Here is a 25443-nt window from a genome sequence, read left to right as displayed (position 1 = left end):
GAAGGAGGATGTGGGTGGAAACAGGGGAAAGCATCAGTTATATTTAGTCTGCAGTTTTCATTCCTTTCATAACCAAAAAATACAATTAACTAGAGGCAGTAAAAATAACCTGTATGAGCTTCCTTCCTGAGTTTGTTGCAGCAGCTCTATTTTATGTCAGACGGTGACACAGTCCTTGTTGATCATCCATAGGTCTGCTATGAGTCCCTCGGGATGTTAACGAGTCATGGCTCCCTATTCCTATTTCATTTAACTAGGCAAGTCAGTTAAGAACCAATTCTTATTTACAATGACGGCCCACCCCAGCCAACCCCTAACCCAGACGGCGCTGGGCCAGTTGTGCGCCGCACTAAGGGACTCCCATCACAGCCAGTTGTGATACAGCCTGGAATCGAACCAGGGTCTGTAGTGACACCTCTAGCACTGAGATGCAGTGCCTTAGACAGCTGCCCCACTCAGGAGCCGTTTAAATGTTCCTGGGGAATGGCTGAAAGTGTAGATCCTGTTGAAAGTGAGTAGTTTAGTACAGTAAGTCATGAATGGAAGATCAACCATCAACGTGATGCTCTGGAACTTTTGTATAATTTCAGCCAGTACTGCTCATGAGCCAAAACAGGTCCCCAACAGGTCCCCATTTTTTGTGTACTACAGTAAGTCATCCAATTGTGTGTAGCTTCATCCATTTCGTATTATATGTTATGCCCTGTAATTTGTATTTATACAGTGCCTTGCGAAAGTATTCGGCCCCCTTGAACTTTGCGACCTTTTGCCACATTTCAGGCTTCAAACATAAAGATATAAAACTATATTTTTTTGTGAAGAATCAACAACAAGTGGGACACAATCATGAAGTGGAACGACATTTATTGGATATTTTTAACTTTTTTAACAAATCAAAAACTGAAAAATTGGGCGTGCAAAATTATTCAGCCCCTTTACTTTCAGTGCAGCAAACTCTCTCCAGAAGTTCAGTGAGGATCTCTGAATGATCCAATGTTGACCTAAATGACTAATGATGATAAATACAATCCACCTGTGTGTAATCAAGTCTCCGTATAAATGCACCTGCACTGTGATAGTCTCAGAGGTCCGTTAAAAGCGCAGAGAGCATCATGAAGAACAAGGAACACACCAGGCAGGTCCGAGATACTGTTGTGAAGAAGTTTAAAGCCGGATTTGGATACAAAAACATTTCCCAAGCTTTAAACATCCCAAGGAGCACTGTGCAAGCGATAATATTGAAATGGAAGGAGTATCAGACCACTGCAAATCTACCAAGACCTGGCCGTCCCTCTAAACTTTCAGCTCATACAAGGAGAAGACTGATCAGAGATGCAGCCAAGAGGCCCATGATCACTCTGGATGAACTGCAGAGATCTACAGCTGATGTGGGAGACTCTGTCCATAGGACAACAATCAGTCGTATATTGCACAAATCTGGCCTTTATGGAAGAGTGGCAAGAAGAAAGCCATTTCTTAAAGATATCCATAAAAAGTGTCTTAAAGTTTGCCACAAGCCACCTGGGAGACACACCAAACATGTGGAAGAAGGTGCTCTGGTCAGATGAAACCAAAATTCAACTTTTTGGCAACAATGCAAAATGTTATGTTTGGCGTAAAAGCAACACAGCTGAACACACCATCCCCACTGTCAAACATGGTGGTGGCAGCATCATGGTTTGGGCCTGCTTTTCTTCAGCAGGGACAGGGAAGATGGTTAAAATTGATGGGAAGATGGATGGAGCCAAATACAGGACCATTCTGGAAGAAAACCTGATGGAGTCTGCAAAAGACCTGAGACTGGGACGGAGATTTGTCTTCCAACAAGACAATGATCCAAAACATAAAGCAAAATCTACAATGGAATGGTTCAAAAATAAACATATCCAGGTGTTAGAATGGTTAGAAAGACCAGACCTGAATCCAATCGAGAATCTGTGGAAAGAACTAAAAACTGCTGTTCACAAATGCTCTCCATCCAACCTCACTGAGCTCGAGATGTTTTGCAAGGAGGAATGGGAAAAAAATTCAGTCTCTCGATGTGCAAAACTGATAGAGACATACCCCAAGCGACTTACAGCTGTAATCGCAGCAAAAGGTGGCGCTACAAAGTATTAATTTAAGGGGGCTGAATAATTTTGCACGCCCAATTTTTCAGTTTTTGATTTGTTAAAAAAGTTTGAAATATCCAATAAATGTCGTTCCACTTCATGATTGTGTCCCACTTGTTGTTGATTCTTCACAAAAAAATACAGTTTTATATCTTTATGTTTGAAGCCTGAAATGTGGCAAAAGGTCTAAAAGTTCAAGGGGGCCGAATACTTTCGCAAGGCACTGTATATATTGTTTTAATACAATTTGTACAATATGTTATGAATTTGTTGTGCTTAAGATCCCTGACTGCATCTTTAACCTTTAGCATTCAATGAGTCAGTGACAAAGCAGAACAGGAATATGTCCCCTTTCAACAACAACAAAATGTATAACTGTGTTGTATGTATAGGCAATCAAACCTTTCACTAGAATTGACAGATTGCTAGGGAATTGCGGTCAGTCGTCATCTCATAAGCAGAAAAGAGACAGATAGAGGAAGAGAGTGGTGGATGACTGCAGAATGCAGATAGATCCGTGAATTGGGCTCCCGAGTGGCGCAGCGGTCTAAGTCACTGCATCTCAGTGCTAGAGGCGTCACTACAGATCCAGGCTGTATCACAACTAGCCGTGATTGGGAGTCCCAGAGGGCAGCGCACAACTGGCCCAGCGTCATCCAGGTTTGGCCGGTGTAGGCCATCAAAATAAATAAGAACTTGTTCTGAACTGGCTTAAATAAAAAGAAATAGGCCATTATCCATAAAACAATTCAACAGTGTATCCATAGCTCCCTTTTTTCATTCCAAGCCTTGGCTGTTTGACAGAAGACCCCCGCCCACCTTCTCTCTCCGACCCTCTCACTCTCATAGGCAAATATGCCAGCTGCTCGCAGCCTTTGATTTCATCATGCCCCAGATCTGCACTGTAATGAGCGTGCAGGCCAATCAATAATTCACTGGAGTTTGAATAATAACAGGGTGATCAGCATGTGTGTAAAAAGAGGCGTGTAATCAGTGCCATTCAGGGGCCTGCATTCTGCATTCATCCACCACTCTCTTCCTCTATCTATCTATTTTCCGCTTATGAGATGATGACTTGACTGCCATTCCCTGGCAATCTGTCAATTCTAGTCAAAGGTTTGATTGCTTCAATTGCCTTCATGTACGGACACGTAAAAGTCATGATTAAAATGCACCGGTGTCTGTATCATCCATTCACATTGTCAGTAACAGCACAAAGCTGAACTGTGCTTTGGATTTCTTAGGGCTCTTATTCAGAGTCTATTGTTGGCTACACTCCAGACATATGATGTGACCAAAGTCTGCCCAATACGGCTCTGACATCTCTGCATCAGTGACCATGGACACCAGAGATTTCAATCTCACAGGAGAGAAAATGGACAAAAGAAACTGAAACCCCTCACCTCACCTGTCATTCATAAAGCTATATTGTATTTGAAGTAATCTCCCTGTCCTTGGCTCACACAGGTATTACTCAAAAAGTGAGAACAAGCCGTTTTACACAGTCCCACAGATACAGGGCTCACCTTATATGAACCTTCTTATGTCCAAGACATATCTTCTATCAATCCAATGGATGAGTCTGAGGTTTGATCAAATACCTTCATCGTTGAAAATAATGACACTCTGGCTTGAAGAAACAGTTGTTGTTGTATACAAGTATATGCTATTACATGTTTATAACGTAGCTACAACACAATGCCTTTCTGTTTCCCTCCAGTGCCTCCTGAGGACCCAGTGATCAGTGGTGGTCCGGTGGTGAGTCTGAGAGCAGGAGATCCCCTAAACCTGACCTGCCACGCTGACAACGCCAAGCCAGCCGCATCCATCATCTGGATCCGCAATGGAGAGGTCCTCAATGGAGCCATGTACTCCAAGGTAAGCATCGAGGTGTGTAATACACAGTTTGTTTTTTAAGGGTGGAGGGAGGGCTGGGGCTTTTGAGGGGGGACTTACCCATTTCCATAGGTAGAAAGCAAAAGCCCTCAAACACTATTTCTTCCATGTAATAGGTTATATCACTCATCAAATTCCAGTTGATGCTAGTCAATCCTTCCCTTGAAATGTGACGTGAATAGCCACTTCAAGAGCACTAGCCGTCTGTGACGGGTGATTTCTTGTGCCATCTGTAAACTGTGCCTCAGCATTCAGCCTAGATTGATTGGAATAAAATCCCCCGAAAATACAGTGTCTTCTCTGGGATGTCTAAAGGATGTTTGTCCTCTTTGCCCAGCTAATGCCTCTACTCAAACAAGCAGATGGTGAGCAATAATAATGCAAATCGGTGACTCTCCAGCACCTTTGCTGTTTCCTATGTGCCATGCTTCTCTCTTTTCAGTGGCAGGGTCCATTAAGAGATCTGTTCGGTAACTTCTCTATTGGAGAAGCCGTCCCTGATCTGTGGTATTCAGAGAAGATGCTCTGCCAACCAACCCTAGCCTTCAACTCAACCATCACCACACACAATGCCACACCAGACTGCCAGCTGGCCCCTCTGGCAAGTTAATGACACTAACCGGCGGGCTAAACATGTAATCAATGCCACTATCTGAATTTCCATATAAACAAGGAGAGCGAGCGGGCACCAACTCTCTCTCCACTGTCTCATCCCATTATCGGATTTTTTCAAAGAGCAGATAAATGCCATTGATTGGGCTGGGATACGGCACAAGCCCAATTGAATAAAACAAGGTGCCGTTTGCTAATAGTAAGGGGGATAGCGTGCTTCCTACATACACTTCCTCTTTCTGAAACAGCAGCAGCAGTGATGTGGGGACATTGTAGCCCAGCTGATGGATGGCAGCAGCAGCTCAGCCATGCAGTCTCTAGCCACAGCCTTCCCCTCATATCACTACCATTAAATATAAATGTGTTCAATTAAAAGTGGATGTCTCGTGAGAAATGTAGCTTTTGAGAGGATAATTGGCTGTCCTGCCCCACCTCGACCCTCGCCTCGCTCCACACCCCACAGATGATGGGAGGTAATAAGGCCAGATGTGCCAGAGTAAGATGGTAGTTTCCTGATGCATGGCTTCCTCTACTCTACAAGAATGGCTTTGACCCCTATAGGTCTCAGAATGACCTCCCTCAAAATCCTGATGGATCAGTTATCTGCCATTTATCTTTAAGTAAGTTTATACTTTGTGATAAGTACTTGGACCTGGTATGGTCTGACTGTATGAAGCAGTCATTCAAAGATCTGGTTATACTGCTTGTGAATGGCATTGAGTATGGGCTTGACTTGGTACCTATGGATGTAGATTGTTATACTCATTGCATACTGTACATTGTGAGGAGGCCTAGTACAAGCTTCAGATGATTGAAAATCTGAATTTGAGAACAAGGGAGAATATCTAAATCCTAACCGTTTCGTATTCAGTTCCATTCAATGGGGGACTAGTACGAAAAAAGTAGGAAAAGGAATGCACTCACTACTGTAAGTCAAAATTGGATAAGGGCGTCTGCTAAATGACTAAAATGTATCATGTAAATGTAAACTCAAACCACATTTCAGTCAGCTCCTTATGGATGGACTGGTGAACAAGTGAAAGGGGTGTCATCATAGTAACTTCCACAGGGCTGAGGGAATTCATTATTCTGTGAAGCATTCAAATGCATGACACCAGAAAAGAAGTTCTGCTTATCGTCCCTCTCTTCCTCCACAGATAAGTTTCCCTGCTCATTCCTCCCCTACTCCCCCACAAACCTTCAAAGCTTCTTTATCTGTCTCTCAATTTCATTATTTTCCTCCCAACCTTCATCTCAGCAAAGTTTTCTGTATAATTAGAGAGATTTTCTTTTAACCCTCCTGTTGTGTTCGTTTCATGTTAATAAATCCTGTGTTCCCGGTCCAAAATGACCGCCCCATTATAGCTGATTATAAATCCATAATAAGACATGTATTATAACCTAATGTTGTGTTAGATCTTCTTATCAACTTAAGTTAGTGTGAACATAACACGTTTTGAACTTCTATTTGCTATTTATAGCCTGTAGCTTATACAACTTGTATGTGAGTAAAAAAAAAAAAGCATAATGTATGGATAATTTTGACTATAACAAATACTCAGATGAAACACATTGTGCTATTTATCACAGACAACTTTGTGTCAAAGTGTAACAAGGACTCGCTCCTCACCAGTGTCATGATCAAAGATATGATCAAGAGCCTCAGATACTGTATTTTTGGTCATTGTGCTGCAACAGAATGAATTGTGAGCAATACCTAAAAAAAAGCATTACATGCCAAAGCTGCGAGAAAAGTTCTATATATTATTGAAACAATGTTGCGATTATTTGTGAGAATTCCAACAGGTGTGGCTCCTGTGGGGGAAAAGTTCCCATGAGGATTGCCATGGTAGCCAAGAAGGGGAGTGAGGTTTGTGTGTGTGTGTGTGTGTGTGTGTGTGTGTGTGTGTGTTTGCGTGTGTGCTGAAACAAACATGCATGTGGGGGTCTGGGAGAGGAACTGTGTCCATCTGATGACTGGGCATGTGCCTGAACTCAATTTTATACACTAATTGTAGTCTCACCCATTCATTTCTAATGACCAGTCATTTTTGACCGGGAACACCACAGGCGTACAAAAGTTAAATAAAACCCAAAATGTAATGAAAATCATCAACATTTATATTGTGTATTCAGATGCCCTGTGTGGACAAAGTCATGGAACCTTTTGACAGTCAGATTAAATTAACTAAATTCTTCAGAGAAAAAACTTGTAAATCGGTCCAATTCGAGTGGAACACAGCAGGAGGGTTAATAGTAATGCTCAATACCAAGTGAGGCTGTGGGAAATCATCCCGGGAAAAAGTAACTGATTAACTTTAAAGAGTGTATAATACATGTCACATTTTTCATACTCAAGAGACAGGTAGAGTTCCCAGTACTTTCCCTGCATAATAATCCATAGTACCCCTTACTTTCCCTGCATAGTAATATATATGTACCCCTTACTTTCCCTGCATAATAATCTATAGTACCCCTTACTTTCCCTGCATAATAATCTATAGTACCCCTTACTTTCCCTGCATAATAATCTATAGTACCCCTTACTTTCCCTGCATAGTAATATATATGTACCCCTTACTTTCCCTGCATAATAATCTATAGTACCCCTTACTTTCCCTGCATAATAATCCATAGTACCCCTTACTTTCCCTGCATAATAATCTATAGTACCCCTTAATTTCCCTGCATAATAATCTATAGTACCCCTTACTTTCCCTGCATAATAATCTATAGTACCCCTTACTTTCCCTGCATAATAATCTATAGTACCCCTTACTTTCCCTGCATAATAATCTATAGTACCCCTTACTTTCCCTGCATAATAATCTATAGTACCCCTTACTTTCCCTGCATAATAATCTATAAGTACCCCTTACTTTCCCTGCATAATAATCTATAGTACCCCTTACTTTCCCTGCATAATAATTTATAGTACCCATTACTTTCCCTGCATAATAATTTATAGTACCCAGTACTTTCCCTGCATAATAATCTATAGTACCCCTTACTTTCCCTGCATAATAATCAATAGCACCCCTTACTTTCCCTGCATAATAATCTATAAGTACCCCTTACTTTCCCTGCATAATAATCTATAAGTACCCCTTACTTTCCCTACATAATAATCTATAGTACCCCTTACTTTCCCTGCATAATAATCTGTAGTACCCAGTACTTTCCCTGCTTAATAATCTATAGTACCCAGTAATTTCCCTGCATAATAATCTATAGTACCCCTTACTTTCCCTGCATAATAATCTATAGTACCCCTTACTTTCCCTGCATAATAATCTATAGTACCCCTTACTTTCCCTGCATAATAATCTATAGTACCCCTTACTTTCCCTGAATAATAATCTATAGTACCCCTTACTTTCCCTGCATAATAATCTATATTACCCCTTACTTTCCCTGCATAATAATCTATAGTACCCCTTACTTTCCCTGCATAATAATCTATAGTACCCCTTACTTTCCCTGAATAATAATCTATAGTACCCAGTACTTTCCCTGCATAATAATCTATATTACCCCTTACTTTCCCTGCATAATAATCTATAATACCCCTTACTTTCCCTTCATAATAATTTATAGTACCCAGTACTTTCCCTGCATAATAATCTATAGTACCCCTTACTTTCCCTGCATAATAATCTATAGCACCCCTTACTTTCCCTGCATAATAATCTATAAGTACCCCTTACTTTCCCTGCATAATACTCTATAAGTACCCCTTACTTTCCCTACATAATAATCTATAGTACCCCTTACTTTCCCTGCATAATAATCTGTAGTACCCAGTACTTTCCCTGCTTAATAATCTATAGTACCCAGTAATTTCCCTGCATAATAATCTATAGTACCCCTTACTTTCCCTGCATAATAATCTATAGTACCCCTTACTTTCCCTGCATAATAATCTATAGTACCCCTTACTTTCCCTGCATAATACTCTATAAGTACCCCTTACTTTCCCTACATAATAATCTATAGTACCCCTTACTTTCCCTGCATAATAATCTGTAGTACCCAGTACTTTCCCTGCTTAATAATCTATAGTACCCAGTAATTTCCCTGCATAATAATCTATAGTACCCCTTACTTTCCCTGCATAATAATCTATAGTACCCCTTACTTTCCCTGCATAATAATCTATAGTACCCCTTACTTTCCCTGCATAATAATCTATAGTACCCCTTACTTTCCCTGAATAATAATCTATAGTAGCCAGTACTTTCCCTGCTTAATATTCTATAGTACCCCTTACTTTCCCTGCATAATAATCTATAGTACCCCTTACTTTCCCTGCATAATAATCTATAGTACCCCTTACTTTCCCTGCATAATAATCTATAGTACCCCTTACTTTCCCTGCATAATAATCTATAAGTACCCCTTACTTTCCCTACATAATAATCTATAGTACCCCTTACTTTCCCTGCATTATAATCTATAGTACCCCTTACTTTCCCTGCTTAATATTCTATAGTACCCCTTACTTTCCCTGCATAATAATCTATAATACCCCTTACTTTCCCTGCTTAATATTCTATAGTACCCCTTACTTTCCCTGCATAATAATCTATAGTACCCCTTACTTTCCCTGCATAATAATCTATAAGTACCCCTTACTTTCCCTACATAATAATCTATAGTACCCCTTACTTTCCCTGCATTATAATCTATAGTACCCCTTACTTTCCCTGCATAATAATCTATAGTACCCCTTACTTTCCCTGCATAATAATCTATAGTACCCCTTACTTTCCCTTAGTAATAATCTATAGTACCCCTTACTTTCCCTGTATAATAATCTATAGTGCCCCTTACTTTCCCTGCATACTAATCTATAGTAACCCTTACTTTCCCTACATACTAATCTATAGTACCCCTTACTTTCCCTGAATTATAATCTATAGTACCCCTTACTTTCCCTGCATAATAATCTATAGTACCCCTTCCTTTCCCAGTATTTCCATATTACTCGCAACATCTAACCTTTTTTCAAATGATTCAACAAGTGTCAGTCTCTCTCTCTTCCATTGTTTTTCTCTCTTGTCAAGCTAATTAACCTCACTGGCTTTGTGCAAGAGAAATTAGAAGTAGGCCTTGGGTGCACTAAAAGAGTAATTTAATACATTTGGTTAAACAGAACGTTAGAAATGATCTGACTTTCTGGTAGTAGGATTATACAAGTTAATCAAGTAAGACCTCTTTAACCTCATGACCAGAGAAAATTGTGAAAATATATTATTTTCTCTTTCGTAGAAATAGATTGTACAAAGTTTATGCAATTTATATTTTTTCTTTGTGAAATTAATATCCAGTAATGAGCTTTGAAATATGCCTCTGGTTTGGTCTGCAATTTAACAAATGCTGATTTAATTTAACTTGGAACCACATTTCATGTTTGGACATATCAAAGGCACGTTAGATTAATGCAGAATATTAATGTCAGTCAAATTATTAGCGTAAACAGGGACTAGACATCCCTCTGAGCCTCCCTTCATATTCCCTTTCACTAGTATTTTGACCTAAATAATGGAAGTATTTCAGGCATGTCTGAAAGGTGAAAACTGTCCATGTTTTATTTTTGTATTAGCCTGTTAATTGTAATAAACAGAATTAGTGTAAAGGTTAGGTAAAAACAATTTACAGATATTCCTGAAAAATAGAAAAAGCTCCATATTTATCAGTAGAAACGTAACCAGTATTATCACTATACTATAGGTTCACTCATATTCGTTCAATATGACCTTCTACTGTCTATGCCCCCTTATCCCATATCTTGAAGAGCAACCTTCACTCTCCCTCACCATTTTTCAATTCCTTTCTTAACTTGGGAAAGGTATTCTCCTCACATGCTCCAGGCAGTGATATGGGAAATCATCAATTTGTAATTCGGGCTATTTTAAAAGAGCTAGTCGCTGGGTGTTGAGTTCTATGCTGTACAAGATAAATGACTTTAGACAGGTCCAGAGCTATGAGAGAAACAATCCTGATGGTGTCAGAAAGGATATTACATTGACACATCCCGCTGCTGACAGCTAATACGTACTGCTTTAGAGGTGAGTGCCAGGGCTTCTGTAACCTGGTGAGATCTGAGACTCTTCACCAGGTCATTTTGTTTTCATGCAAATGCAGAATAACAATATATAATCATGTATCTTTATGCTATTTTGCGTGTTCCTTACATACATATTATTTCACTCCAAGACAATAGTATTTTTGCTTAGCTAGGTACAGGAAACACTTGAGTAAATGAGGGATACAAAGTATATTGAAAGCAGGGGCTTCCACACAGGTGTGGTTCCTGAGTTAATTAAGCAATACACATCCCATCATGCTTAGGGTAGTGTATAAACATGTTGGGCAGGCCATTATTTTGGCTACCATGGCTATTCTCAAATAAGTTGACAATGTCCCCATCCACAGGGCACGAGTGGTGACTGAATTGTTTTATGAGCATGAAAATGATGTAAACCTTATGCCATGGTCATCTCAGTCACCAGATCTCAACCCAATTAAACACTTATGGGAGATTCTGGAGCAGCTCCTGGGACAGTGTTTTCCACCACCATCAACAAAACATTGAATTATGGAATTTCTTGTGGAAGAATGGTGTCGCATACCTCCAATACAGTTCCAGACAATTGTAGAATCTATGCCAAGGTGCACTGAAGCTGTTCTGGCTCATGGTGGCCCAACGCCTTCTTAAAGAGATTTTGGCAGTTACCTGTATATCTTAGGAAGACAGTCGTTGACTGGAGAAGGCAGAAAAGTAAGATGATGAAAAGGCATGCATTGAAGCCAAACCTCCAAACCTCCAAACCTCCTGGCACACAGCTAATATAATGCCAGGTTCCTTGACACTTTAATATGCAGTCTGTGTGTGACATATCTAGCTGGGTTTCATTACAATTCTCAAACTTTCATGAAAGTAGAGAAATGAGGTGGGATTTACTGCCATTATCCTTAAACCTGTCAATAGCTTTCATTGTGACATGCCTTAATATGTTAATATGTAACGACCATTGCAGCTAAAATATTTATTGTCACCATTTGCGAACTTACAGATATTATTATAAAACAAGGACTTGTTGAGAGCTGGTTTCAGAGGGCAGCTGTGATGTTTCAAATTTCCTCCCACGCAAGTCATGACCTTGGTTTGAAAAGTGCATAAAGGTCCTCAAAGGAAGTTTGATGAGCTTTCTTGTCTACGGTATTTTCTCATCAGAGCACCTCATCATACTGCTAGCAAAGAAAGGGTTTCATCACAACCCATTTGTTTGTGAAGTGAGTCATTGAATCCTGAATAAACTGTAGAGAAATTGCAGAGGAGCATTTTGTTTTGCGGCTATAGTGGGTCACACACACACACACAAACACACACACACACACACACACACACACACACACACACACACACACACACACACAAAGCACCAAAGGAGTTTAAATAATGAAGAGCAACATGTCCCAACTTGCCATTGTATAACATGCCCTCTATAGCTGGACCTCTATAAGTGAAAAGTAAACTTAAAACCTCTTGAGGATCTCTACAGATTGATGTCCCATCCTCGGGACGGTTGAGCAAATGTGTGCTAATGTGATTGACGTTGTAAGTAACAAGAACATTTCCCAGGACATAAACATATCTGATATGGGCAGAAAGCTTAAATTCTTGTTAATCTAATTGCACTGTCCAATTTGTAGTAGCTATTACAGTGAAATAATACCATGCTATTGTTTGAGGAGAGTGCACAATTATGAACTTGAAAATGTATGAATAAACCAATTAGGCACTTTTGAGCAGTCTTGATAAAACATTTTGAATAGATATGCAATAGTTCATTGGATCAGTCTAAAACTTTGCACATGCACTGCTTCCATCTAGTGACCAAAGTCTAAACTGCGCCTGGGATAGAATAATTTTAAAAAATCAAAACTGATGGTACAATTTATTTATTTTTTAAACGCATGTCTTTTCTTTGTATTATCTTTTAACAGATCTAATGTGTTATATTATCCTACATTACTTTCACATTTACACAAACTACAAAGTGTTTCCTTTAAAATGGAATCAAGAATATGCATATCCTTGCTTCAGGTCCTGAGCTACAGGCAGTTAGATTTGGGTATGTCATCTTAGGCAAAAATTGAAAAAAGGGGTTGATCCTTATTATTAATGGCCATCGTATTTTTACTTGTTTCATTGAGTGAATAAGTATAATATTACAAGACCTTCTACTATGAATCCCAGTAGTTTATTTGTAAAGCAAACCCATAGGTTGTGTTAATGAACACTATATTTGTATAGAGCACCAATAGAGTATTATTTGAAGCAGTGTCAGTCTTGACTTTGTGGTTTGCCACACAGTGCTCCTGGCATGGCCAATTTGTTCTGGTGGGTCAGCTTGCACTGTTGCATGGTGGTTAGCAGGGCTCCCACAGTCCTCCCTGAGCACCAGGCAACGCAGAATTGTACCGGGCGGCCTCCAGGTGGCTCTCACAATGCAAGAAGGGCTATAGCTCGGAGGATGAGCACTGAAAAGAAGATTGATTTCCTTTGTGGAGTATGACAAGCTATGCGCCAGAGCACAGCTCCAGACACACAAAAGAGGCTCAGAAACAGATTCCTTTTTTCGGATCAATCAGCCTTGGAGAAAGACTACAGGCTTGAGCATGCCAGGGGTTTATTTGTCTGTGTTGTCCCCAGGGCATCCAGGTGAATTGCTGCATTTGGGTTCCAGGCCTTGAGTTTCGATTGATGGTTTTATTCAGACTGTCCCACTATCTCCACTACCATATCATCGTTGAACTCTAAACTCTTCCTTTTTTTCTCCTCTCAGACACTGCTTCGTGATGGAAGGAGGGAGAGTACGGTTAGCACCCTCTACCTGTCTGCCTCCAACATCGAGACAGGCCAGCAGATCATCTGTCGAGCGTCCAACAAGGCTGTGCCCAACGGCAAAGAGACCAGCGTCAACATTGACATCCAACGTGAGATTCCCCTCCTCTAAAGGCCTATAACCTGGTCCCCGAACAAACTTTATTGTGCCCCAGGGTATTTCCCACCACAGTATCAGCCCCTGACTCGATGAATAAGACGTTTCTTTGTGTTTTTCTATGTTTACCATTTCTACTTGAAAGTGGAGGTATTAGCACAAAGAGGCCATTTTGACAGTTGCAGTTAAAAACCCATTATAAACATCTAGATTCATTTTAAGCTCTGATGAATATTCATAATTGGTTTTGAGTGGTTTTGCATTTCTTGTGTGGTTTGGTACGAGATCACCTTTTTGCTTCCAGTGATGAAATATCACTAGACCCGTCTGTCTTAAGTGAATGGGATTTTTTTTTTTGAATGGGATTTTTTTGCTCCAACAATCTCTTCGCGGCATTGTGCACATATCCCTGGCTCTTTTATTTCCTCTCCTATGCCATCAATCTTTTTGACGAGAGCATGCACAATCCCCTCTAAACTAGGAAAAGTAAGCCCAGTGTGTAAAACACATTGAGCCTCAATTTTCTGAAAATCTTTTTCGATCAAGAACTATTCACAGTAAGAGTGTGATTCTGAACAAAGGGATTTCACATCAGCCCCCTTCAACACCATTAAGTACGACTAATAAAGCATAAAATGCTATTTAGAGATCCATTACAAGTGACGGCTCCATTCTTTTCATTATGTACACCACGAGAGACACATTACAGCTCAATGCCAGCATGCAGGCGATTGGAGGCGCCGGTGTAAAAATGATTAACAGTTGTTGGTGTTTGCAGCCCTCGCAGTTTGTTCTAATGTTTTTGTCATGCAAAGTGAGAGGAAGTGCGGTGTGTTGTGATTGTGTGACATGGAGAGTAATGAGGAGCTACGGTATGATGGCTGTGGCGGGCATGTTCCCTCCACTCTCCACATCTGGCTTCCTGTGGGCATGACAAAAGGCTTAACGAGGGGAAGGAGTAGTTGCTTGGCTTGCAAACAATCCTGGAAAACGATCTTTGCAACTTGCAAAACTGGGGCTTCAACTACAGTTTTTCACAGGGTGATGAACAAATGAGTGTGAGCAGGACCAAATTGACTAGCAACATGTTGCGTCCCACTCACCTCTTGTCTAACCCCAGGCCTCCCACTCACCTTCTGCCACTCTCCACCTCCACCTCTACACTTGGACTGTGGACAGGTAGCGAGGCTGGTGCTCCCCGCCTCCGTCCCTGGTATCATGCTGAGATCGAGAAATAAAAGGCACTGTAATTTAACTTTGAGTCATCGGTGCTGGGTAGCAATTTGATCACTCCCCATGCTGACACATTTGATTATGGGGTTCATGCCTCGCGACTGGATATGAAACGCTCAAAATACACTGTTGAAACCAATATCATTCAGAGGAAAATGAGAACGAGGAGTACGTAGCCTATCAGCAATGAGATACATATTAGGAGGTGGATAGAGCTAATGGGATCAGATTCCAATGAGCATTTATAGACAGCCTAAAGACCAGTTGAGTGTGAATACAGAGGAAGAATTGTCTAGTAGAGGAAATGGGCAAAAATTGGTATCCATTTGGTTTCCCATTGTAACAAGAGAAAACGGGTGTTAAATGAATAAATTATGGAGTAATTGGCAAGGTAGAGAGAGGTAGACATGCACCCTCTTTCCCCGCTAACCTCTCCTTGGCAGAGTAGTCACCACAGAGGCCCTGTTCTCCTCTCCACAGGGGGCAGTGTGTATGACAGAGGGAGGTAAATATTGATGAGAGACAGCTGTCTGCTCACAGAACAGGGAGGTAGGTACCTGTAGGAATGCTGTGCAGTAAAGTTTTGGGGTAAGGACCAAAAGAAAAACCACTCCAGCCCTTTCACACTGAAATAGACACATAGAAATGTAGGACTAAGCCAAGCCAAGGATGCAAATTCAACATGTTCTTTGTTTTTTTTGGTCACCCACCCAGTACAACCTGATCAAGGCTAAGCTAAGAGATTACACTGCATGACCATGTTCCCTGCAACTCTTTTGGGTTGCTTTAAACCCTCCTCAAACCAAATATTCCGTTGGGCCACCATTCAGGCCTGAATGGGCAACTTAATAGTACAGTTGCTGTGTTACCAAGACAAACTCAAGATAAAAAGTCTGAAATAACTTACATTACAGCCATGTGTGTAGCCCATGTCAAGTACTAAGACAAAATCAATACTCGTTTCCTTTGTATGTTGTATCTCATGTGTTATGACTGGTGAACAACTGTTCCCAGGCCCCTCCAACAAAGGCAGGCAGGACCAATGCCAGTTCCAGGTGAATAGAGGCTATTAGTCCAGCCTAGGCATTCATGAAGGTTAGTTACAGTACAGAGAGTCTTTGAGGTGCCGGTGAAACAGCGCTACACATCCGCACACCATGTCCTATTTTAGTTAGTCTGCTCCTCCAGCATGGAATTCTCTTTGGAATGCTGAGTATTTAGGTTGTGCTTTTCATTAATTGATCTATTTCAATGGAGGACACTTACAGTGGGAGAGGAGAAGAGAGGATGGTTATGGAGAGGGTTGATAGTGATCTTCTGTCACAGATACAGAGTGATATTTGACAGTCATGAGATGGCATGTGTCTGTGTGTGCATTTCAGAGAGGGAAAGAAACAGAGAGCAAAAGAAAGAGAGAGAGAGAGGGAGATATGCTACTGTGATGCAGAAGACAAGGTACTGACAAAACCTAATCTAATACTGTATTTCTCTATGTTTAAACGCTATTGAGAAAGAGAGGAAAGCTGTGTGTCTCCACGTATGAATTTTAATGATTGTCTCCAATCCTCTCATTCAAAGTTGACTAACTGACGTTCGTTCTGGTTCAATGTGATAATGTCAGCTACAACAAGAGTAATTCAAATGTTTGTAGATTTAACGCCAATATGGATAATTTTTATTTTGGTCACATTTCCCAGTTAAAAAGCCTTAACTCTCTCAGTCTAATTTGGAGTAATCTAAACATTACCCCAAAACTTTACAGCACAGCATAAGCCTGTGTCAAATCCAATATATTTGTGTGGACTGTTTCCCTTTATCATCACTTTAATGTGCTTGTGAATTACATTGGCCTCAGCATTTTCAGCTCAACATAAGTTCATATGGAGTTATCTGACCTAGGGGTTAAGCACATTAGCATCTTTTGCCAAATGGGATTTAAAGCAGGAGGCAGGCTGAGTTCAGGACCATGGACAGAGTGCTGACTTTAGTTGTGTGAGTGAGTACATGAGCTCACTAATTATTTAATAGCAGGGTTAGCTCATGATTCTCTCTCAACAACACCATGACTTTGGGCAACCTTTATATTGTGCTCTATAACCTTTCCAGTATTAATGCAAAGCCTGAAAATCACCTACTCCAAATCTGAACTGATAACACCATGTAGCAAGCCTTGTGATAACATCTTCAGCCTGGCTGGGTGTGTCTATCTGTCTGTTGAGCTGCGAACACGGCATCCCACACACAAGGGCTGATGGGAGAGGTGGGGGTTAAGGCTAACGTGTTTGCATTGCAAATAAGGCGAGCAGCAGGATAATAATGCCATTTGTTGAGACGAATTAATAGAAAACATGCAGATGTGTGGTGGGGGAGGATTTTTGTTTGTTACAAAGCTCCGCTTAACGCTCTTGTTGCCCAATCAAGCAGATAATGACAAATTCATCTGAAAAAACATGGATTTGAAATGAGTTTTGGTTGCTAGATTGAGTATGCCAGAGGTGATGATGTTATAATAAGGAATATATTCAGGAGCAGTGGCTTAATCTGGATTCATTGTATCGTCATGTTCATGTCACATTTTGAATGGAGATCAGTAGCATCTGTACCATCACTCAACTAAGCTATGCCCACCAGCCTCCACTGTTTTCTCTTCAAACTTTTGAAAGTAAACCATGCGTCAGATCTACTGTTGAACCTTGCAGGTATACTTGAAAATGTAAAAAGCCCAAACAAAGGGCCTACAGTCTGAATGGCAAAGACATATGCCTGCATTGTGTGAGTGGGTAAATAAATGCATGGTGTTGGCTTTGGGGGCTAGTCAAGCTGTGAACCTGCAGTTGTCTGCCCCTGTGTGCCCGCCTTCAGTAATACACTGGGCCAACCAGCAGACAGCATCCATCTCCATATGGCTAGGGATATGCCACTGCTCTAGTAGCAAATAAACAGACTCCCCATCCTTCAGAAACAGCCTTGGCTCCTGGAGGCGTATCCTCATGGAGGAACAGCTGTCTACAATGACCCAAAGAGAGTGGAAATTGAGCTTTAAGAAAGGGAAGAAAGCCATTTACGTTGGCACCATCTCTGGGAAATCTAGAGAAGTTGGCTGATTGTTCAAAAATGCCATCTGCTCCACTCTTTGAACTTCCGATCAAAAGCAATCATCAGACTACACTATCTTCCTCTTTTTTAGCCGTCCTGTTGTTGTTGCTCTTCTGCCATCATCACCACCACTACTGTTCCCAGCACCCCTCCCACCATCTCTATATCACTCGCCTGATGAATCTGAGGAATTAATGGCCCTGCATATTGATGGGTCTGTCACGTGAAGCCTCAAACAAGCTCACACTCACTCATGCATTTATACATCAAAGTGACAAACAGACTTCTTTAATAAGTGGCTGTCTGTCTCCATGGGGGTCAAAGGGCGGCAAGTTGGCGACCCAAGATCCCATCCCAGAGTCCTTCTCATCGGGCATTTTGGCGGCCGTCACTCTCTTCCCTCCTGTTCTCTAAGGACAAAGCTATCCAAACAGAATGGCCAAGTAGCTCATCTTAAATGCATAATGACATTATGCCACAATGTCTCATAAGTGAGATACACTCAGAGGCTTCTTTCATTCAGGGAGGATCAGTTTTCACAGGCTGATTGACTTGAAATAACTCCCTGGCCCAATCAGTAATAAAAAACAGCAATTGGCTAAGATGCCCTTAGATCTCACTCGCAGCTGAAAAAAAAATGAAGTTTGGCATTAAGGATTACAAGCATAATGTTGTCGAGGTAGTAGGCCCATGTAAAACCTCCCACCACAAAGCAGAGTAGCAGGGTACACTGCCACCACCTCCACATCTGCCATTCTGCCTCTCTGCAGTTATTTCTGCCTGCCTCTTTGTCCGCCCAATTAGCCAGCCATAGTGCTACACACCTACCCTGCTGCTAACACTGCTGCTCACAGCTTGGCCTAGGTTCATGTTAATGATGGCCTGGTGTCTTCCAGGATTCAACATGTTGTTCCTACCTTCATTGGCCCGCAGGAGAGACCTGGCACGGGTGTGTGGGTTGTTGTGTGTTTGTAAGCGGGCATAGTGTCCCAAAAAGCCATTTGAGCAGATGAGGGGTAAAAATGGCACCTGGACTACCCTCCCTCTGGGGTGCGGTGGCAGCTGAGCTTGCCTACAGCAGCTGCACACCCACAGGGCAAACAGAAAAGTGTATTACAGAACAGTGTATTACGGCACAGTGTATTACGGCACAGTGTGTTACGGCACAGTGTATTACGGCACAATGTATCACAGCACAGTGTATTTTGGCACACAGTGTATTTCAGCACAGTGTATTTCAGCAGTGTATTTTAGCACACAGTGTATTTCAACACAGTGTATTTCCTCTCAATGCCCACACACACACAGAAGGATGTATGCACACTTGCACACAACACACACACACACACACACACACCCACACACACACACACACACACACGCAAACTCTCCCTACAGCTACAACACTGGGAGGATTGGGCTGAGCAACAGCAGCCTAACTGTTCTCTCTGCTAGTGGCTGTGCCCACAGCCCACCACACTGTTACCTCTGCATCCAAACAACTGGGCCCCTGGATGTTACGTTAGTGTAATTGGACACAGAGCACATGGAGACATGACACCATCCAAATGGATGTTTTCTGCACCTGCACTAAACCCACTCCAATCCCATGGGATCTCCGTATTTCTCTTTGTTAGTTTGCTAATGTGCCCAAGGCTCTCCAAATTACAGAACTACAGATGTGTAATTATTCTACTTCCTCAAAGTTTACAACTAGGGAGGTCTAAGGTCTGGAGAAGCTTGGGAACTTTCCAGTTTGAAATAATGATGTTGTAATATCTTGCTGCACATATCTATCATTCCTCATTCATGTATTCGTCTGTAGCCTGTAGGGTCAAGCCAAACCTATCATTGGAAACAACATCTAGCCATAGAAACTGCAATCATCATCTTGCATTTTTCTATTTTCAAGGAGATGTACCGTAATGACTGTATAAAATAAATTACTCAACTACTGAGTTTTATTGTATGCAAAAAATAGGGAAATTATACTTTTATACTAATACAATTTCACAAAAAGTAATACATTTCTTCTCAAAAAGGTTGGATCAAAATTATTGACACCCCTAAAGATTCTTATAAGTAAAGTAGTCAAAAGTTTACTTCGTGAATCATGAATAATGGTGAATAAGAACCTGTTGTCGAGTTGTCAAAGTCTTATTTTGTTTTATTTTTATTTTTTTCAGAAATGTTTTTGTCAACACCTGCTACCAACTAGATGGCATACAGTACCAGTGGAATACACCAAACTTTTTTTTTTATACTCAGAGGACCATTATTAGCATGTTTTAACCAATCCTATATAAACAGTAGACTATCGGACATGCAACAAGAAGGTCTGATTTCATTATTACTGAAACAGGATCCAAGTGGTATATATAAAGATCCAGTCCATTTAAACAATTGGAGGCTTCTGCAGCTTCAGTGCTGTGATGCAAAAATTCTAGCTAAATGCCTGTCAAATATTATTCATCCTCATCAGACAGATGTTTTACATAGATGATACATTGGAGAAAATACAAGACAAGTACTGGAAACAATAGAATACTATGAAATATCTGGGAAACCAGGCTTGGTTTTCACAGCTGACATTGAAAAGGCTTTTGATAAAGTATGAGTTTATATAAAAATGCTTGGAATATTTCCATTTTGGAGAATCTCTTGTAAAATGAGGTAAAGTTATGTATAGTAACCCTAGGTGTAAAATAATAAATGGTGGCTACATCTCACAAAGTTTTAAACTCTCGAGAGGAGTAAAACAAGGTTGTCCACTATGAGCACATCTATTTATTATTACCAATCGAAATGTTAGCTGTTAAAATTAGTTCCAACAATAATATTAAGGAATTAGAAATCCATGGCTTAAAATCGAAGGTGTCATTGTACACTGATGATTCATGTTTTCTTTTAAAACCACAATTAGAATCCCTCCACAGCCTCATAGAGGATTTGGATACTTTTTCTAACTTCTCTGGATTAAAACCACATTTTGATAAGTGTACTATATTACGTATTGGATCACTTAAAAAGGCAACTTTTACATTACATTGTAGTTGACCAATAAAATGGTCGGATGGGGATGTGGACATAGTCGGTGTACATATCTCGAAAGAAAGAAATGATCTCAGTCCAATTCATTTTCATAGAAAGTTAGATAAGATCTTGCTACCATGGAAAGAAAAATACCTGTCTCTTTGTGGAAAAATCACCCTGATTAACTCTTTAGTCATCTCACAGTTTACCCATTTACTCATGGTTTTGCCTACACCTGCTTTAACAATTATATGAATAAAAAATATTCAAAATTTAAATGGCCTATTTATATAATGAATATGAATTTGGAGGGCAGAAATTATGAAATATTAAAGCATTAGACCTCTCACTAAAGGCATCAGTCATGCAAAAGTTATACTTAAATGGTTCTCTTATAAATTAGTACGAATGTCGCACCCCATGTACAAGAATGGCCTTTTTACCTTTATTCAGATTACAACTGCTCACTTTCTGTTATTTGAAAATGAAATAATCTCCCAAATATCGATATCTTTTTAAACAAGCCTTAGAAAGTTTGCAATTTCAGTTTAATGCACCTGAAAAGACAGAACAAATAAGACAACAAATACTGTGGTTAAATTCAAATATACCAATTGATTAAAAAAAATGTGTTGTTCCATAAAATGTTTAAAAAAGGTATAATCTTTGTAAACTATATTATAAATAGGACTGGTGGAGTTATCTCACACATGCAGCTAACACAGACACATGTCTGCTCTACCCAAAATTAGCATGACCAAAAAATGGACAAGGCAAGTGGAAGGGGGAAAAAGTAAGGAACTTGTCTATCGGCCCTGCATTAAAGACCAAAAATGGTTAAAGAAAATTGTGATAAATAAAAATATATACCAGTTTCATTTAAGAACCAAGAAATTGACAGCTGTGCCATATAAATTGCAAAATAGTTGGGAAGAGATTTTCGATGTACCAATTCCATGGCAAATGGTTTATGAATTGACACGCAAAACGTTGCCGGACTCAAAACTTCCATTTTTTTTGTTTAAATTATTATACAAAATTCTTGCAACTAATAGAATGTTATTTATATGGGGGAAACAATCTTCCCACCTCTGCAGATTTTGCTGCGAGGAGGCAGAGTCATTATATAATTTATTTTGATACTGTCCATATGTCCATATGTAGCTCGTTTGGTCGCAGGTCCAGGAATGCATGAAGAATTGTAACATTTACCTATAACTAATGCTGCAGATAGTAATACTGGGTGGTTTGAAAAGTCATAGTCAATCGATCAATAATACAATAATAATTTTTGCAAAAATGTTTATCTTTAATTTAAAATCTGTAGAAGCTATGAGAATAGAAAGGTTCAGTACTTTTGTGAAGCATCACAATACAGTTGAAAAATAGAAATCCAAAATGGATGGTGTTAAGAGATAGATAGATGGGAGGGGTTGAATGGAGCTGAAGGGTGGGACTAATAACAACTAAATAACAAATATAAACTGTATATAGGTACAGAAATGTCGTGAAATGGCACAGGTAGAAATAGAAATCAAACTGGATGGATATCAGAAATAAAGTAAGGTCAGGACTAAAAACAAACAAAATAAAACTATTGTAAAATAGATTGTGTTTGTAAAATGTGAATAGTATGTATAAACTGAAGGTAGAAGCCTAAGTGTTATTGTTTATTAGTTTACTAATAGACTGGATTACTAATAAACTAATTAATTGGGGAGGGGTGGTGTGGTTTGCGGCGCATAATTAAGGTATTGTCACGATCGCCGTCGTCGTGAAAATGGCCGGACCAAGGTGCAGTGTGGTGAGCGTACATTTTTCTTTATTATAAATGTCGCCAACAAAACAACAACAAAAACGAACTTGAGGCTGCCTAAGTATGATTCCCAATCAGAGACAACGATAGACAGCTGTCCCCGATTGAGAACCATACCCAGCCAAAACATAGAAACACAGAACATAGGGTTTCCCACCCGAGTCACACCCTGACCAACCAAACATAGAGAATAAAAAGATCTCTACGGTCAGAGCGTGACAGGTATAATCTAAAAAGGTGTGTACATGTATGTATGCATATACCGTATATGTGTAAACAGTTGAAGTAGGACGTTTACATACACTTGCAGTCATTTTCTATCACTCCACACATTTTTGGTTAACAAACTATGGTTTTGGCAAGTCAGTTTGGACATCTACGTTGTGCATGACACAAGTTATATTTCCAACAATTGTTTACAGACAGATCATTTCACTTATAATTCAATGTATCCCAATTCCAGTGGGTCAGAAGTTCACATACACTAAGTTTGACTGTGCCTTTAAACAGCTTGGAAAATTCCAGAAAATGATGTCATGGCTTTAGAAGCTTCTGATAGGCTAATTGACATCATTTAAGTCAATTGGAGGTGTACCTGTGGATGTATTTCAAGGCCGACCTTCAAACTCAGTGCCTCTTTGCTTGACATCATGGGAAAAACAAAAGAAATCAGCCAAGACTTCAGAAATAAATTGTAGACCTCCACAAGTTTTGTTCATCCTTGGGAGCAATTTCCAAATTCCTGAAGGTACCACTTTCATCTGTACAAACAATAGTACGCAAGTATGAATACCATGGGACCACGCAGCCGTCGTAGCACTCAGGAAGGAGACGCGTTCTGTCTCCTAGAGATGAATGTACTTTGGTGCGAAAAGTACAAATCAATCCCAGAAAAACAGCAGAGGACCTTGTGAAGAAGCGGGACGAAACAGGTACAAAAGTGTCTATATCCACAAGAAAACGAGTCCTCTATCGACATAACCTCAAAGGCCGCTCAGCAATGAAGAAGGCACTGCTCCAAAACCCAACATAAAAATCCCAGACTACGGTTTGCAACTGCACATGGGGACAAAGATCGTCGTTTTTGGAGAAATGTCCTCTGGTCTGATGAAACAAAAATAGAACTGTTTGGCCATAATGAACATCGTTATGTTTGGAGAAAAACGGGGAGGCGTGCAAGCCGAAGAACACCATCCCAACCGTGAAGCACGGGGGTGGCAGCATCATGTTGTGGGGGTGCTTTGCTGCAGGAGGGACTGGTGCACTTCACAAAATAGATGGCATCATGAGGTAGGAAAATTATGTGGATATATTGAAGCAACATCTCAAGACATCAGTCAGGTAGTTAAAGCTTGGTGGCCATCACAAAGCCGGGACCTTAATCCTTAAGAAGATTTGTGGGCAGAACTGAAAAAGCGTGTGCGAGCAAGGAGGCCTACAAACCTGACTCAGTTGCACCAGCTCTGTCAGGAGGAATGGTCAAAAATGTACCCAAACTACTGTGGAAAGCTTGCGGAAGGCTACCTGAAATGTTTGATCCAAGTTAAACCATTTGAAGTCAATGCTACCAAATACTAATAGAGTGTATGTAAACTTCTGACCCACTGGGAATGTGATGAAAGAAATTAAAGCTGAAATAAATCATTCTCTCTACTATTATTCTGACATTTCATATTCTTAAAATAAATTGGTGATTCTAACTGTCCTAAAACTGGGAATTTTTGCTAGGATTAAATGTAAGGAATTGTGAAAAACTGAGTTTAAACGTATTTGGCTTAGGTGTATGTAAACTTCCGACTTCAACTGTATTTGTAACGAACCTCGTCCTCCTCTTCTGAGGAGGAGAAGCGAGAAGGATCGGAGGACCAAAATGCAGCGTGGTAAGTGTCCATGATGTTTATTTTAAAACATAAACTGAACACTACGAAATACAAAACAATAACAATAAATGAACGAAACAGTCCCATGTGGCGACAAACACTGACACGGAAGACAAACACCCACCACCCAAAAGTGAAACCCAGGCTACCTAAGTGTGATTCTCAATCAGGGACAACAATTGACAGCTGCCTCTGATTGAGAACCATACTGGGCCGAACTCAAAAACCAACATAGAAAAACAAACAGACTGCCCACACAACTTATGTCCTGACCATACTAAAACAAAGATAAAATAACAGAACTAAGGTCAGAACGTGACAGTATATGTATATGGGTATGTGTTTGTATATTGATTTATACGTATATTTACCACAAATACAGTGGGGCAAAAAAGTATTTAGTCAGCCACATATTATGCAAGTTCTCCCACTTAAAAAGATGAGAGGCCTGTAATTTTCATCATAGGTACACTTCAACTATGACAGACAAAATTAGAAAAAAAATCCAGAAAATCACATTGTAGGATTTTTTATGAATGTATTTGCAAATTATGGTGGAAAATAAGTATTTGGTCAATAACAAAAGTTTATCTCAATACTTTGTTATATACCCTTTGTTGGCAATGACAGAGGTCAAATGTTTTCTGTAAGTCTTCACAAGGTTTTCACACACTGTTGCTGGAATTTTGGCCCATTCCTCCAGGCTGATCTCCTCTAGAGCAGTGATGTTTTGGGGCTGTTGCTGGGCAACACGG

At 40.2% G+C, this 25443-nt stretch overlaps 1 protein-coding gene and 1 long non-coding RNA gene across 8 annotated transcripts in view; one reads left to right on the top strand and one right to left on the bottom strand.

The window, feature by feature from the left end:
* LOC149971285 (uncharacterized) overlaps positions 1-25443 on the bottom strand; it is a 1017865-nt gene that overhangs the window by 377533 nt on the left and 614889 nt on the right. The gene's annotated exons all lie outside the window — the stretch shown is intronic.
* The window catches only part of kirrel3b (kirre like nephrin family adhesion molecule 3b), a 200672-nt gene that overhangs the window by 142001 nt on the left and 33228 nt on the right, over positions 1-25443 (top strand). For all 7 annotated transcript variants that reach the window (XM_036965152.2, XM_021588217.3, XM_021588221.3 and 4 more), the window contains exons 4-5: positions 3832-3989; positions 13475-13625. In XM_036965152.2, coding sequence (XP_036821047.2) covers positions 3832-3989; positions 13475-13625 — 309 coding nt within the window. The remainder of the gene's footprint in view (positions 1-3831; positions 3990-13474; positions 13626-25443) is intronic.

This window comes from Oncorhynchus mykiss, chromosome 27 (assembly GCF_057628025.1).
Source record: "Oncorhynchus mykiss isolate SJ-2025 chromosome 27, ASM5762802v1, whole genome shotgun sequence".
Lineage (NCBI taxonomy): Eukaryota > Metazoa > Chordata > Actinopteri > Salmoniformes > Salmonidae > Oncorhynchus > Oncorhynchus mykiss.
This window is presented reverse-complemented; position numbering and strand designations above follow the sequence as displayed.